We start from the raw sequence: 15157 nt of genomic DNA on the forward strand, positions 1-15157 counted from the left end.
AGGGGTACGGACGGACACTAGTGAAGCTCTACCATTTGCTGACTCATCCCCATGCACCCAAAGGCCACATCTTTACATTAAGGCACCAGTCCCAAAATTTACTAGTGCCACCACCTTGAATTAACCCCAAGCTTTGAGATCTGTTCGGATTATTATTCCTGTCAACACTTCACAATCTGCGACATTTATTCAAATAGCAGAGCACAGTGCCAACGTGCCATTCTTTAACTCTTCTTCTCATTCTCCCTTTTCCACTTCTGTGAGGTTTTCAGATATTAAACCGCCAAGATGAGTGGCCGTAAGTTATATCTTTTCTTCCTGCACAGCTCATCGTCATAAGTGTGGATGAGCTTCTAAAACTTCAAATTTCTTCCCACAATCAATTGCAAAATACTGACAATGTATCTTTATAGTTCGATTCCTCGATCTCATCAAACCCTTCTCGCCGTTCCTCCCTGAGGTTCAGCAACCCGAGACAAAGGTCCCATTCAACCAAAAGTTGATGTGGACGGGTTTGACATTATTGATATTCTTGGTTATGAGCCAAATGCCATTGTATGGTATTGTGTCCTCGGATACCTCCGATCCTTTATACTGGTTGAGAATGATGTTGGCAAGTAACAGAGGTACCTTGATGGAATTGGGTATTACACCAATTATCTCCTCCGGAATGGTTTTCCAACTTCTTGCTGGTACCCATTTGATTGATGTTGATCTTGACTTGAAGGCTGATCGCGAGTTGTATCAAACCGCGCAAAAGCTCTTCGCTATTATCTTGTCAATGGGTCAAGCTACTGTTTATGTCTTTACTGGATTGTACGGTCAACCATCCGATCTCGGTGCTGGTGTCGTCTGCCTTCTCATCCTTCAATTGGTTGTTGCCGGTTTGATTGTTATTCTCCTCGATGAGCTCCTCCAAAAGGGATACGGTCTTGGAAGTGGTATCTCCCTCTTCATCGCTACCAACATCTGCGAGTCTATCATCTGGAAAGCATTCTCTCCCACTACCATTAACACCGGTCGCGGCCCAGAATTCGAAGGTGCCGTTATCGCACTCTTCCACTTGCTTTTGACATGGCCAAACAAGCAACGTGCTCTCCAAGAGGCTTTCTATAGACAACAACTCCCCAACATCATGAACCTTTTGGCCACTATCGTCGTTTTCGCAACTGTTATCTACCTCCAAGGTTTCCGCGTTGAGATCCCAGTCAAATCTTCCCGCCAACGTGGTGCTCGTGGTTCTTACCCAGTTCGTCTTTTCTACACCTCCAACATGCCAATTATGCTTCAATCCGCCCTCTCTTCCAACGTCTTCCTTATCTCCCAGATGTTGTACTCCCGCTTTTCTGAGAACTTGCTTGTCCAGCTTTTCGGTGTTTGGGAGGCAAAGGAGGGCTCAGCACAACTTTTCGCTACTTCCGGTATCGCATACTACATGTCCCCACCTTTGAACTTCACCGATGCTCTTCTCGACCCAATCCACACTGCCGTCTACATTGTTTACATGCTTGTCGCATGTGCCATCTTCTCCAAGACTTGGATTGAGGTTTCCGGTTCCGGCCCAAGAGATGTTGCTAAGCAACTCAAGGATCAAGGACTTGTCATGGCTGGTCACAGAGAACAAAGCATGTACAAGGAGTTGAAGCGCATTATTCCTACTGCTGCCGCATTTGGTGGTGCTTGTATTGGTGCACTCTCTGTTGGTAGTGATTTGATGGGAGCTCTCGGCTCTGGAACTGGTATTTTGTTGGCTGTCACGTAAGTACATTCATTTCAATAGTACCCAATACAAATGACTAACACTTTCATAGTATTATCTACGGATACTTTGAGATCGCCGCAAAGGAGGGTGATATGGCCGGCATGAAGGGCATGATCATGGGATAAGGAAATCCCTTTTCATATCTTTCAAATTCTTCTTGTATGCTTGATTACATAAAAGAAAAGCAAAATGATTTAGGATTGGTGGTTGTTAGGAAAATCGGGACGGGTTTCGGAGATCAAAGATGTGTAGATGAAAGAGACAATATCATTTTATCTACATACTGACTATGATCTTTGTGTAATGTAACAATAGGTGCGGATAGGTTGGGGATGGGGATGGGTGTACTTTTTGGGACTGCATTGCATGAATTCTGATGGTAGCATGAGATATAAAAAGCAGGCACTTATTGTACAATTTGCAAAGAAACGTTTGATAAAGATTGGGTTTGCGTTGTGATTGTAATTGTGATTATAACGATGTGGATACCGAATGCTATGCTATTTAGAAGCTATACCAAGTGTGCTGTTGTAGGAATTGTACTGTGATTATCATATACTACCTAGGTAGGTAATAATAGCTCTATCAAAGTGTAGGTACGAAGCATAAAGTTAGTGAATTAGTTGATCGGTTAGTTAATTATTAGTCTGTCTGTTATTTATTAGTATGTGTGAATTAGATACCTTAAGTAGTTTGTTTGTTGGATTAGATCTCTTAGGGGAATAGGGTATAGGTAGTTGGTCAGTTAGGTAGATCGGTAGCTACCTACCTAGGTAGACTTAATAAGTAGTTGGTCGTTTCTTGCTTTGCTTTGCTTTGCTTTGCTTTGCTTTGCTTTGCTTTGCTTTGCTTTGCTTTGCTTTGCTTTGCTTTGCTTTGCTTTGCTTTGCTTTGCTTTGCTTTGCTTTGCTTTGCTTTGCTTTGCTTTGCTTTGCTTTGCTTTGCTTTGCTTTGCTTTGCTTTCTTCTTCTTAATCATATATCCACCATCACTCCCCCCCCCCCTCCCCCTAGAACCCAGACATAGAGCCAGAACCGCAACCAATCAACCAATCAACCAACCACTCAATGACATTGAAATTTGAAACGTAACAAGTTTTTCTGATTTTAATCCTTATTTATTCCTCATCGTTATCGTCTCCCTTTTATATAAAATGTATACCTCGTTGGACCTTGCCCAACCACATCCACCACCAAATCTACTCACAGCAGCACAAATAAGTAATTTTTCCACCACCCACCGATCCCAAATGCAAATAACCAACCAGGCCCAACAATCCATCTACAGAATTTCAAAATCCCAATGCATTTATTTATTTACCACAAAAGAAAGAAAAAATTATGTATAGTTCTTCCCCTTTCTCCAAAATGCACTATACTACATCCTTCCTTCCTTTCCTCCTCGCTTTTCCCCTCTCTACTCATCATCCACCAGAGTCTTTGCCTCCCAAGCCTTCTTCGCCGCCTCCTTCAACCCGTCCAAATCTCCACTCGTCTCACACATCCCTCTAAAAATCGCATCCTTCCCTTCCTTCTTCAATAACTCATGCGGATGGGCATATTCCACCACCTCTCCCTTATCCAATACCAACACCTTATCATAATCCACAATTGTTTGCAAACGATGCGCAATTGTGATAATCGTACTCTTGAGCTCCCTTATCGTTTCTTGAATCTTGGCATCAGTGGTATAATCAATAGAAGCAGTAGCTTCATCCATCATGAGAACCTTGGGTTGTTTAAGTAAAGCGCGAGCTAAACAAAGAAGTTGTCGTTGACCTTGTGAGAGATTGTTTCCTGATTCTGTAACGGTGGAATTGAGGTTCAAGAAGATATTCTTATTGGTAGTTGTAGAGCCTGATAATGATTCAATAGATGGTGGTCGTGAGACACCTGGTGTGGAAGGAGCTGTCGATGTTCCTACTGGTCCAATCAAGTGAACCCTTCGTAGAGCCGTAAAGATATCTTCATCTGTAAAGAAGTTGAAAGGATCTAAATTACTTCGAATGGTACCTGTGAAAAGGGTTGGATCTTGTGGTACGATGGTTATTCTCTCACGAAGATCACGAAGGCCAATAAGACCAACATCAACATCATCAATCAAAATCTTTCCCTCCTCGGCCTCAAGACCACGGAATAGAGCAAGGGCAAGAGAACTCTTTCCTGCACCTGTACGGCCAACGATACCAACTTTTTCCAAAGGTCGGATTTTGAAACTGACATTTCGTAATACAGGATCCAAGTCTTCCCTATATCTTGTGGTGTAATTAATGAATTCCACAGATCCTTGACTTGGCCAGTTCTTGGCCGGCTCAGTTTCTTCAATATACTCTGCTGCTTCTTGCTCGACATCCAGATACTCCTTGATTCGCTCTACGGAGTTCATGTTTTGTTCATTCATAGAATATAGCCGTACCATCCAAAGAACATTCTCCGTAAAACTGATGGCATAACTTAGGGATAGACCAGCCGAACCAGCATCAATAGTACCAATACTACTGACAATAAATGCTCCTGCGAAGAATGCGACGAGATCACCGACCAAGTCAATTCTGAATGATAACCATCGATTTGCTGCCCATAGATAAATAAATGGTCGACTATGAGTGTTGATTCGTAACATGTTGTCTCGAACAAATCGCTTTTCATCACCATAAGCTCGGATAGTGGTAACTCCGTTGAGTGTCTCTCCAAATTGCTGGAACAATGGACTTCTTTGAATTGATTCAATTCTCTTCAAATCTCTTGATGATCGAAGATAGAATTTTCCAACAAAGAAGTACATAGCACTGATGAATACACCTGCAATCAAGAAGCCAGGGGTGATAGCAGTGATCAAAGCGACCGTTACAATAATAGCCAAGGCGCATGACATGACTCCAATGGCGATAGGTGCGACTTCTTGATCAACAGCTTCCAAGTCCTTACTAAATCGATTCATGAGTTGACCTAATGGAGTCGAGTCAAAGAACTTAAATTTTGCTCGGGTGACGGCTTTCATCAAATTCTCGTGGATTCTCCAACTTGCGGTAAGAGAACCAAAGAAGAGCCAGAAGTCTCTGAAAAGGGCAATCAACATGCATGCGATACCAATCAAAGCATAAACCCCGAGATAATATCCAACATCAACATCTGGAGCGAGCTTCGCCACAATCGAAGTCTTGTTAGGGTCGAAATATGGTTGAACTTGAGATAACTTTGAGCTCGCGACTTGGATAGTAGAGATAGTATTGCCAATGTAATTGTTTGCGGATAAGTGATATTTGGTTCGGACAGCTTCAACATCATATCTATAGGTTCATTAGCACAAGTCGATAGCTGAAAAGTGCACGTTTTATAGCTTACTGATTTGCCCATTGCTTAATCCAAATATTGGCCCCAAGAGCGCCAACTTGTTGGACTCCAAAAACCATTACAGCGAGAACCCAGAACCACCAAGGACCCATGGCTCTCAAATACAATACGAGGACTCTCCATTTGACACCACCCTCTGCTTTTGTTTCGGCCATGGCGTTTTTCTTTTGCTTGGATTTCTTTGCCTTTGGTTTTGCATTTACATCGTCCGGCTTACCATTTGCAGATTGCTCCTCAATAAGAGTTTCGTTGCTCTCCTCGCCGATGCTAGAAGGGACTCGAGATGGGATTCGTGAGTGAAGAGCAGAAGCGGGGCTTGATTTAGTAATTTCCTCTCCCAATTTCCCTGAAGCTATAACCTTATCTGCGGATCCTTGTTCAGTGATCCTACCATTCTCGAGACAAACAACATATCGAGAATGAGGAACACAGAGAGATAAATTGTGCGTGACTAAGATGCATGTACGATCAAGCATCAATGGTCCTCGAATACAATTATCGAATATCCACTTGGCAGTATGTGAATCCACAGCACTCAAACAATCATCGAGGAGTACATGTTTAGAGTTAGAGTAAAGAGCTCTTGCGAGAGAGATACGTTGCTTTTGGCCACCGGAAAGACTGATGCCCTTTTCACCCACAAGTGTTTCATCGCCATCATCCAGAATGTCCAGATCACGTTCTAAAGCGCAAGCAATTATCACATCCTTGTATCTCTGTTCATCCAGTGGAGCGGCAAACAAGATGTTTTCCTTGATATTAGCGTTCACGAGCCAAGGTTGTTGAGCGCAATAAGCGACGGTTTCGGTAAGACCAGTTTCGGGGTCGGGTCGGACATCTTCACGACTGAAACCGCCAGGTAGGAACACCTTTCCTTTGATTAAAGCCATCTCGCCGAGAAGAGCCATCAGGAGAGACGTCTTTCCAGATCCAGTGGGTCCAGCAATGATGTTCAAATGACCAATTTCGAATTTGACATTCAAATCCATCATTCGGAATGCGGTTGAGACATCTTCATCAGTGAAGGCTTCTTTGCCACCCCAGGACAAAGTAGCATTCTTAAATCCAATCATTTGATTACCATCCTCATCCAAGTTATCATGTGAGAGCTGATCGTACTTTTCAGTCTCGTCTTCATTTAAGAATTCCTCTACTCGATTGATTGATACTTGACTTTCCTGAACATGAGCTATCATGTCGCCCAATTGATCCAGAGGAACGCGTAGAATGTTAAAGAGTGAGATAGCTGTGAATGCGATGGAAGGATAAAGTGGCTTCTTCTCTCCAACCGTATAATAGAGAAACGAGAAGAAAGTAATAACTACCGGGACCGTGTTCCACACAGCAACAGCGAAAGCCCAGATGATATACTTTAAGCGTAATGCTTTCAACTCATCAGCTCGCTTATCATTGACAATATCAGTAAAGCGCTTTTCCCACGCAAAGTATTTAATGATACGAATGTTCTCTAGGACTTCATTGGTAGTATGGATTCTTTTATCGGTAGCTGCCATGATTTTTTTCTGGGCAGCTCCAAAGCCACGAGCGAATCCAATATTCACAGGGAGAAGAATAGCCATGACAACGAGACCTGGAATACTACTCTTTCCGAGGATACGATAGAGAAGATATACAGCTACGATCAATTGGGTTGGAGCAGCAGCGAAGAGGAAGTGAAGATATGCAGTGACTTCGCTGACTTTGAAAGAATCAACAGACATGAGATTTATGATGGTACCAACATTAGCTTGCTCATCTGTCTTCTTTCCAGCCCCAGTTGCAGTAGCTGGTGGAGTTTGTGCGGCATTAGAAGTTTGCTCACCCTTCTTCTTTCCAAGTGATCTTCGCCACCAGCTAGGCTTCTCTACATCCTTAAGATCTTTCTTTGCGCCAAGAACAGAGTCACTTCCTGATGCAGCCTTTCTTCTTAATGCTTTAGCGTAGATTTCACCAATGATGATTGCCCTGAGCCTTATACAGATCTTGCGGCCAATCCAAAGGGCCTGCTGATCGGCGAGCGAGCGAAGAATATCTGTAAAGGCAAGAAGAATGACGTATAGCCAGATGACATTGCGAGGCGCCGAATCTGGATCTTCAATGTATTCAAGAATAGCTTTCAACAGCAATGTAGGTGCAAAGTTGAAAAGGCCGGAAAAGACGGCATAAGCACACTGTATAGTAAGAAGACCTTTAAAGTAGCGCATCAAATGCCATACCAAGGCCGACGTCTTTTTGAGTAGCCTGTAGTCTGCCAAAACAGCTGCCGCTTTGTCCTTTGGCATCAGGTTCCAGACATCTCCAATTTCGAAGGTGTTGATATAGCCGTGCCAAACAATAGAATCGACCCATGCGAAGGTAGCAATGGAAAACAAGCTGGCCAACGGCTCTTTTGAGGGTTGAATGTCTCCCTCCCACTCCAAGACCACAGCCTTGTTGCCCTTGCGTGTAGTAATTGCGAGTCCGAAAAGGAACGAAGAGAGGACGAAATCCGAGATAATAAGTCCCTGGCTGACTCTGGAACGCGGGTGGATGATCGCGGAGCGGAATATAACCAGCGAAAAGAGCCATTGTGCAGTGTATAAAGCAGCCGTGTGATTCCAAATCTTTGGGACTCTCCATTTCGTATTGGAGAAAGCAAATCTCAAACTTGCGAGTATCAAAATGTAGGTCCAGGTAAAGATTCCAGCAGTGGCGGCCACAACCCCCTTTGAACCATATGCGCCGAGTACGAAAACTGCGATCTGGATACCAAGTTCTACCGTGATTGCAAGAAGCTCAATAACTGTCAAGGTGTTCTGGCCTCTGGGACTATCAATGGCAGCAACCGATCCTTGAGTGGTCGTTTTCGTCAATACCAGTCGTCCACCGCCATTTATCGACAACCCCTCGTCTTCGTCATCGACAGCGGTGTGCTCGTTTCCGTTTGCAATTGCCTCCCCATTATGATGACTGAATCCATTGCCACTTATCGTTGTACGGTCAATTGATCCCGTTCGCAATTGTCGATACTTGGGTTTCTGTTTTAACTTTATTTTCCGGCGGACCGCAGACGTTATTAGGATGAGGAACGAGAGGCCGATGACTATTAGCGGAAACAGTACTTTCAGATAACTTTTTGCGGTTAGTCTTCGGGCTGGCAACAGACTGACTGCTTCCACTTACTCTCTCTGTACACAGTTTGTGAAATCATCGATTTGCCATATAGGCCCACTGCATTTGCCCAACATGTTGTTGAGTGTGAATAGTAGGATGGCGATTGAAACGTCTCGAACGTATTGTGCGGAGGTAGTCTTAACGTATCATTGAATTGGCTAATCAAGTAAAATAATTATTATTTCCTGCTTATAAACAATGACTTTCGGCGAGAAAAAACCAAAGAGGTGATAAATTAAACCGAGAGCGTAAAGCTGTAGTATGTAATGGGAGAAGAGAAAGCAGAAGAAAAAGAAGAAGAAGAAAAGAAGCAGCCAGATAGTTCACTGTCAGATCTCCGAGTGAATATATATATAATGAGGATTTAAGTACTCGGAAGTTATGGTGGGAGAGGCAGAGAATGAAGTTGTATGTGATTGAGAAAGGATGAAGGAGGTGGGAGTTGGAGGGTTGGAAAGGATGGGATGTTGGAAGAGAAGAGCTTTGTGATTTGTGATGGAGGAAAAGGTGACTAACTGCATGCATTCATACATAGTACATACCTTTCTTTACCCTCCCTCTACTCTGTCCGTACTGACTGACTGTCCTATGATGAGATTTTACTTTTATCTGCAAAAAGAGTTCAAGTTAAGCATGCACCATACATACAAGTAGCAGATGTACTGTTCCCATATTATGTGATCCGCATCCACCCTCGAGCCACCAACTCTTTCTGGTCCCACTTAGATAATATTGCCCCACTTGATGAGGGAAGAGAAGTCGAAGGACTCAGTCACTCCAGGAGAGAGAGGGCTTTGTCTCGGATTGTTGATACTCAATAGTACAGAGTCCATTCACCATACTCATCAATATTCAAATCCCGTCTTCCGAAGCCAATCAGTGAATGACTATGAGATATATTCTGCAATAATCGTACATACCCACGTGATACCTCAATACGTTTGTACGATACCTGGTACATGCAGACATCTGTACCTAGTTCGCCTGGGAAGACATGCTTCACAATGCTGGAAAGGTTAACCTCTCAACGGGAGCACAACAGGGAACTTCTTGGAACGTTGATTGCATTTTACCTTTTTTCATCAAAACACTCATTTTGTTGCTATGGTATTATGATTACCCTCGTCACCATTGGTATACGTATACTTTGGCCAAGGGGTATTAACAATCGATTCCATGGATGTTTCCTACAGGAATCTGCCAAATGCTCTACTCGGTCGGCTTGCATGACTTCGGTGTCTACAATGTACATGGTGTGGAGTGTGCTATCAGTGTGATATCAGTTTGATCCCGATATCTATCGACCTAGGTCGCCATGACTACGTATCAACTTCCAGCTTATTCTATACATGACATGGTACACATGATATGTAATATGAGATCGATCGAGGCATCAACATGACGACTTGTCGACGATGCGACGCTCTCTCTTGATTCTTGACTCTTGACACCCCCAGAAATAGGCATTGATCTATTGCCATGTAACCGCCATGCAAAGGCGGTCATCAATCAAACAATCGACAAGGGAATCGGCATTAGTTCTCTTATCCTAGGATACGACGATATCTACCTAGCAATTCTAGAACAACCCAACCTTACCCCGCGAAGGATTGCTTTTGGATTGCTTCTTACATACTTCTTACTTGGATCAAATGAACTTCACAGTTTTCCTCGTCTCAAGATCAAATCATTAACTTCTACCATCCATTGATTGATCAATTGATTTCATCACAAGCTTTACTCCGTACTTCGTACATACAGTTTTCTTCCTAGGACCCATCTTCAGACCCTCATTGCTATCAACGGTTCCTGACTACTTCGTGTAGCACCCCTTCATTCCTGCACCACTCTTCCATCTCCACACTTCCACCCACACCGCCATCACTTATCGGAACGAAATCCCCCAAAACGTCTGAGAAAGAAACTTTTGGCCGACCTGAGCGTCGGCGACCTATTAAGGAAGGTGCTGTCAGATATGGTAGCCGCATCTTTCACCTTGCACTGTGCACAGTGGACACGATGATCGTGATCAGGAATTATTTTTGCTTTCATTACTTGCACAACACAAACACCCGTTGAACAAAGCTATTCATTATCTGATTCGTCGAAAATCCATCCTTATCTGTGCATTACAGAAAACCATGTGCGATAACGGCTCTGACTCAAATGTCAAAACTACCCGATGCCACGCTCTGTATACCTCCAGGGCTAGGTAGGTAACAGAAACCGTCGATTTTGTGGCTTTCCGTCGTGTCACCTGCTTTGGCTCGTGGATTTGATCCCTCCGAAGCCATGCATGATGGCACTTATAGAAGATGATTTTTTACTAATTCTGCAGGTTCATTGGGCAATCGATAGATTTGAGGTTTGATATTTGACCTGTCATACACAGATAGTCGTCTTGAAAAGGAAAATAAATCCTCACGCCTTGATTTCAATTCATCTTAAGAGTCGTTGATAGAGATCATCGACGATGGAAGCGTAGTAAGTTTACTATATACTCAAAAATTACTAGATCTTAGTAGATGGCTAGTCCAAAATAGTCTCCCCGACTTACACAAACATTTTCTCAAGCCAGAGGATATCATATCATATCATCTATCTACTCTTCATACTTCTGTTCATTTCTCAGCCCAATTCAATGCCGAGCTTACCATGTTATAAATTGATGAGATGAGTTGAGCCCGTTCCGAGAGTGGGAAGTAGGCTCCCGAGCCAGCAAATTGAAATTGAAAAGTTGGCAATACTCTCACTACTTCCGAATCGTGTAATATTCGGAGATGTACTCCATGCCATCTCCTTGATTGCCATACTTTTGCACTCATGTCATACATCCGACCTCACCCTTCCGTTGGCCCATTTCTGTTCGAAACAGCAAACAAATTTTAACGTTCCATACATTCTTAAAGAATTCTCCTTTGCCGTCTAAATTTTCCGGATGGCACGATGCATTACAAAACAGCGTATTGTATTCTCCGAGATGAGCTGCCAAGCAAGCTGCTGCGGCTGATCCCCACGTCACGTCTTCTTACAGTCTAAATCTCTAGCTTTTTGAGCCTTCATCATACACCTCAATGACTGCATACGCAACCTGATTTCGTTCTGGAAAGATTACCGCACATATGATCAATTACGGCTATTTAGGTAATATCCGCAATTCTATCAACAATTGCCTAGATATCACATCTAGTGTTCGCCAGATGACCCCTTCGTTTCTCAAAGGCGCATCGACCCTAGATTTTACGGAGAGAATCGCACCTGGAAAGGACATTATTGTATAGATGAGTCCACCTCGCAGCCCTGGAAACAACTCGCATCATGCTTCGCTTGGGCTGTGGAAATGATTCAAGAAAGAAACGAAGAATCTATGGCACAAACGCTGGTAAACATGGTCACCCAAGTCCTCTACGATATGTATTTCAGATAGGCAGGATATACGATGACAACCTCAATCTCATTTTTTGCAACAACCATATCATGCGCACATGCGAAAATCCATATCCCATGTTCCTGTCCATACAAGAAACTGACGCCGTACTAGGGATGTACATATGGCGTACCCATACAGACTGACCCAACATAGACCATTACCATTACCGCCCATTTTCATGCTACCCAATCTCAATCCCAATCTCAATCCCAATCTGAACTCCAACTTCAACCTAAAGATAACCACAATTTTACCCCATTTCACAACACAACCCTAAATGGTTCTCTCAAAACATGTCGCCAATCAAATGCTTCTATATCCCACAAAGAGCATCACAATCCTATTCTTACCAGCCCAGCCCGTCCCATCCCATCCCTGAATACTTTCCTTTTCATACCCCTCTTCAATCCTAAATTTACAAATTTCTTATTCCCTACTAATCTCCACTCCCCTAAAGTCATCTTCCTCCACTCCCACTACAACCCCTCAGCCCTTCAAATAATAACCATGATCTACAGTCTAGCCGAAATGCCCTCCTCAGGGCCTCTAGTGAATAACACAACATCACAACACAAATATTACCTCATACCATATACCATATACCATATGCACTTAAACCTACCAAAAATACACTAACACTGAACCCTATAAAATCAAGCGTTTTTCTTGTTTCCTACTCCCTAGATAAGTACATCCCCACACATTCTCAGTTCGCGAAAAAGACTCGACTCCTCAACTCAAATTTTCATCAATGTCCTATCTAACCTAAACCTTACATATACCTACCTACCTACACCCCTAGCTACCCTCGCTACATCTCCATCTATCCACTAATCCTGCAGCAAAAAGAGAAAGAGAAAGAGAAAAAAAGAAGAAGAAAAAGTTCCCTCCATGTCTCAGATCTTTGACAAACTTGAAGATTACTAGGTACATATAATTATTCGCTAATTCACCATATCGTAACATACCATACCATACCATACCATACCATCAACAACACCACACCACGTTCGTAAAAATTCACATTCACCTTCAAAATATACCTACCTACCTGCCTGCCTGCCTGCCTGCCTACCTAGGTACCACATAGGCCCTCCTTCCTCTTTCCCCTTTGTCACCGAAGACTTACTACTAGGTAGGTATTTATCAATGCATACGGATTACTTATTACTTATTAGGTATCTGGAAATCTAGATATTTAGATATTTATATGTGTATTTATATGTGTATTTATATATGTATTTAAGACTTTCTATGAGTTATGAGTTATGAGTAGAGATAGAGATAGAGATAGATAGTAGAAGTGTAATAGAAGTGTGATAGAAGGAGGAGGAGGAGGAGGAGGAATAGAGGAAAAAGAAGAAGAAGAAGAAGAAGAAGAAAAAGAAGAAGAAGAAAAAGAAAAAGAAAAAGAACTTAGAGTTAAAGATATAATAAATCAAATTCTGTAAGAAAACTTACCTCCCCTTTAGCTGGGGTATTCTCTCTCCTTCTCTCCCTCATTTCTGGCACGAATGAAAACAAAAGTCCATTTACACAAAAAATCAGAATCTGATACATTTTTTCTTCCCTTTGATTAATCATTCTTCTTAATATCGACATTGACGTTGATAGTATTCATGCCCCTCCCTTCCGAATTTAGAATTCATCTACTCCTGCATCCCCGAAATTCTGATCCCTGCTTTCCCAATTAAACTTCACAGAATCATGGATCATAATGCGTAGCACCGACTATTGCTTGCGTGATCATTAGTAGGATGATGATTAATCCGTAGAGGCCTGATTTGGAGGGGGGGTTGTGTTCGTGTTTGTGTTTTTGCTGTTTGTTTTCTGGTTCTTTTTCGTGTCTTTCGCATTCCCTCTATTCGAAAATTTATTTATCCGTCCATCCATCCATCCATTCCACCCCCCCCTCTGAGGCCTCTTAACCAGAAACCCTCCAAAGCAAAAAAACAACGAAAACGAAAAAAAGAAAAACTCACCCAATATCTCCGCAAAAATCAACACCAACGCCATCCCGATAAACATCTTCGGTTGCATTGCCGCGCCTCTTACTCCCGCATCGCCAATCACCTCACTGCTAAAGCCAGAAGCGAGACAGCTGAGTCTGACGGAGAGATCCGCGGCGAGATGGAGGAAATTTGTGTGTAGAGCGGAGGGAGCGACGAGGGTGGAGGTAATCAGGATGCTGGGTATCAGGCCGAAGATGGAGAGGACGGAGGAGAGGATGGAGGATGGAGGAGAGGATTATGGGGAGGATTATGGGAGGAAGTTTGTGGTGGGGTCAGAGAGGTTGGGTGGAAGAGGAAGGGAGGGTGAGGGGGGAGGAAACGAGATTGGTGGGTATACTGCGAATCATGTTTTGTGGTTGCATGACACTGACTGCGGAGATTCCGATGCTACTTTTAGTTATGCCGTATGCGGCGCTGATGTTGGAGAGGACGATTGCGCAGCAGCAGCCTATTGCTCCGAAGAAGGACTGGAGGGTTGATGAGTTTGTTGGTGGAATTCAGGTGAGGGGATGAGAGGAGAGGAGAGGAAGGTGGTGACTCACGGCGTAAACGAGACTTTAGGGCGGAGTGAGATGTAAGTATGGTTTTTGATGAAGATTTGATGGTGATGTGAGTGGAATACATGCCATCTATCATTGATATGGATCCATTGTGATTGTCTGATTATTACTTTAGAACGAGTGGAAGCAGTGTGTAATAGATGTTTGCTTAATATGTCAGGTCTTGTGCAACCTGCAAAGGGACTACTAAGATGGCATAAATTTATCGCAAGAGGAGAACTAAGTTGGCGAAATGTTGATTTCAAAACTAAGGAACAATCTGATTGAGAACTACATTTTCAAAATGCGAGAGGAATCATATCATATGATGTAAAGTTACATGTTCATCCGTCTTACATCGCTGGAGGGTAAGCCCTACGATTAGGCAGTCGCCACATAAGATCAATATCGGATTCGATTCGATGAACATGCAGAGAATAATTGAATTCCAAGTTTTGGAATTTTATTGACAACGTGCATGCACTTGTACATGAACAAAACAAGTTCTTTCGGTGAGAGATATCTCAAAGGCTCGAGGGCTTTGATTGATTGGTTTCCACGCACTGCGTGCCCGATTTCAATAACTTCAACTTGGCAGGTGTTTGAAATGATCTGGTGAATGATTGCGACGCTTAGTATGATGAAGTTAGAAGTCGGCTAGATGATACCACTATCGTGTAGATTACAGATGTTCCAAATACATAAATACTGCTGAATTCGGTCACCGAGTCGATAATTACGTAGTCTGCGCTACGCAATCAATGCAGATCATGATCAACCTTACTGCTGACGAAAATTTTGATCATTGGCCATGCTTATTACGACGCCAGGAATCATCGCAATTTTTGCATACTTTTCGGCCTTGAAGAGTTTCACTGCCAGGTGTACCGTATGTGATGAATCAGGTG

The 15157-nt window shown here is 43.0% G+C and overlaps 2 protein-coding genes across 2 annotated transcripts; one reads left to right on the forward strand and one right to left on the reverse strand.

Annotated features, from left to right (window-relative positions):
* Window positions 1–288: 288 nt before the first annotated feature.
* Window positions 289–1887, forward strand: EAF02_010154 (uncharacterized protein; the record flags this gene model as incomplete). Its single annotated transcript, XM_038906202.1, has 3 exons — window positions 289–298; window positions 414–1758; window positions 1812–1887. 3 exons carry the CDS (start codon window positions 289–291, stop codon window positions 1885–1887), a joined length of 1431 nt encoding a protein of 476 aa, XP_038753929.1.
* A 1291-nt stretch (window positions 1888–3178) lies between these two features.
* Window positions 3179–8342, reverse strand: EAF02_010155 (uncharacterized protein; the record flags this gene model as incomplete). Its single annotated transcript, XM_038906203.1, has 3 exons — window positions 3179–5051; window positions 5107–8226; window positions 8278–8342. The coding sequence occupies 3 exons, from the start codon at window positions 8340–8342 to the stop codon at window positions 3179–3181; spliced, it is 5058 nt and encodes a 1685-aa protein (XP_038753930.1).
* Window positions 8343–15157: the final 6815 nt, after the last annotated feature.

This window comes from Botrytis sinoallii, assembly GCF_014898435.1.
Source record: "Botrytis sinoallii strain Bc 23 chromosome Unknown BSIN_024, whole genome shotgun sequence".
NCBI lineage: Eukaryota > Fungi > Ascomycota > Leotiomycetes > Helotiales > Sclerotiniaceae > Botrytis > Botrytis sinoallii.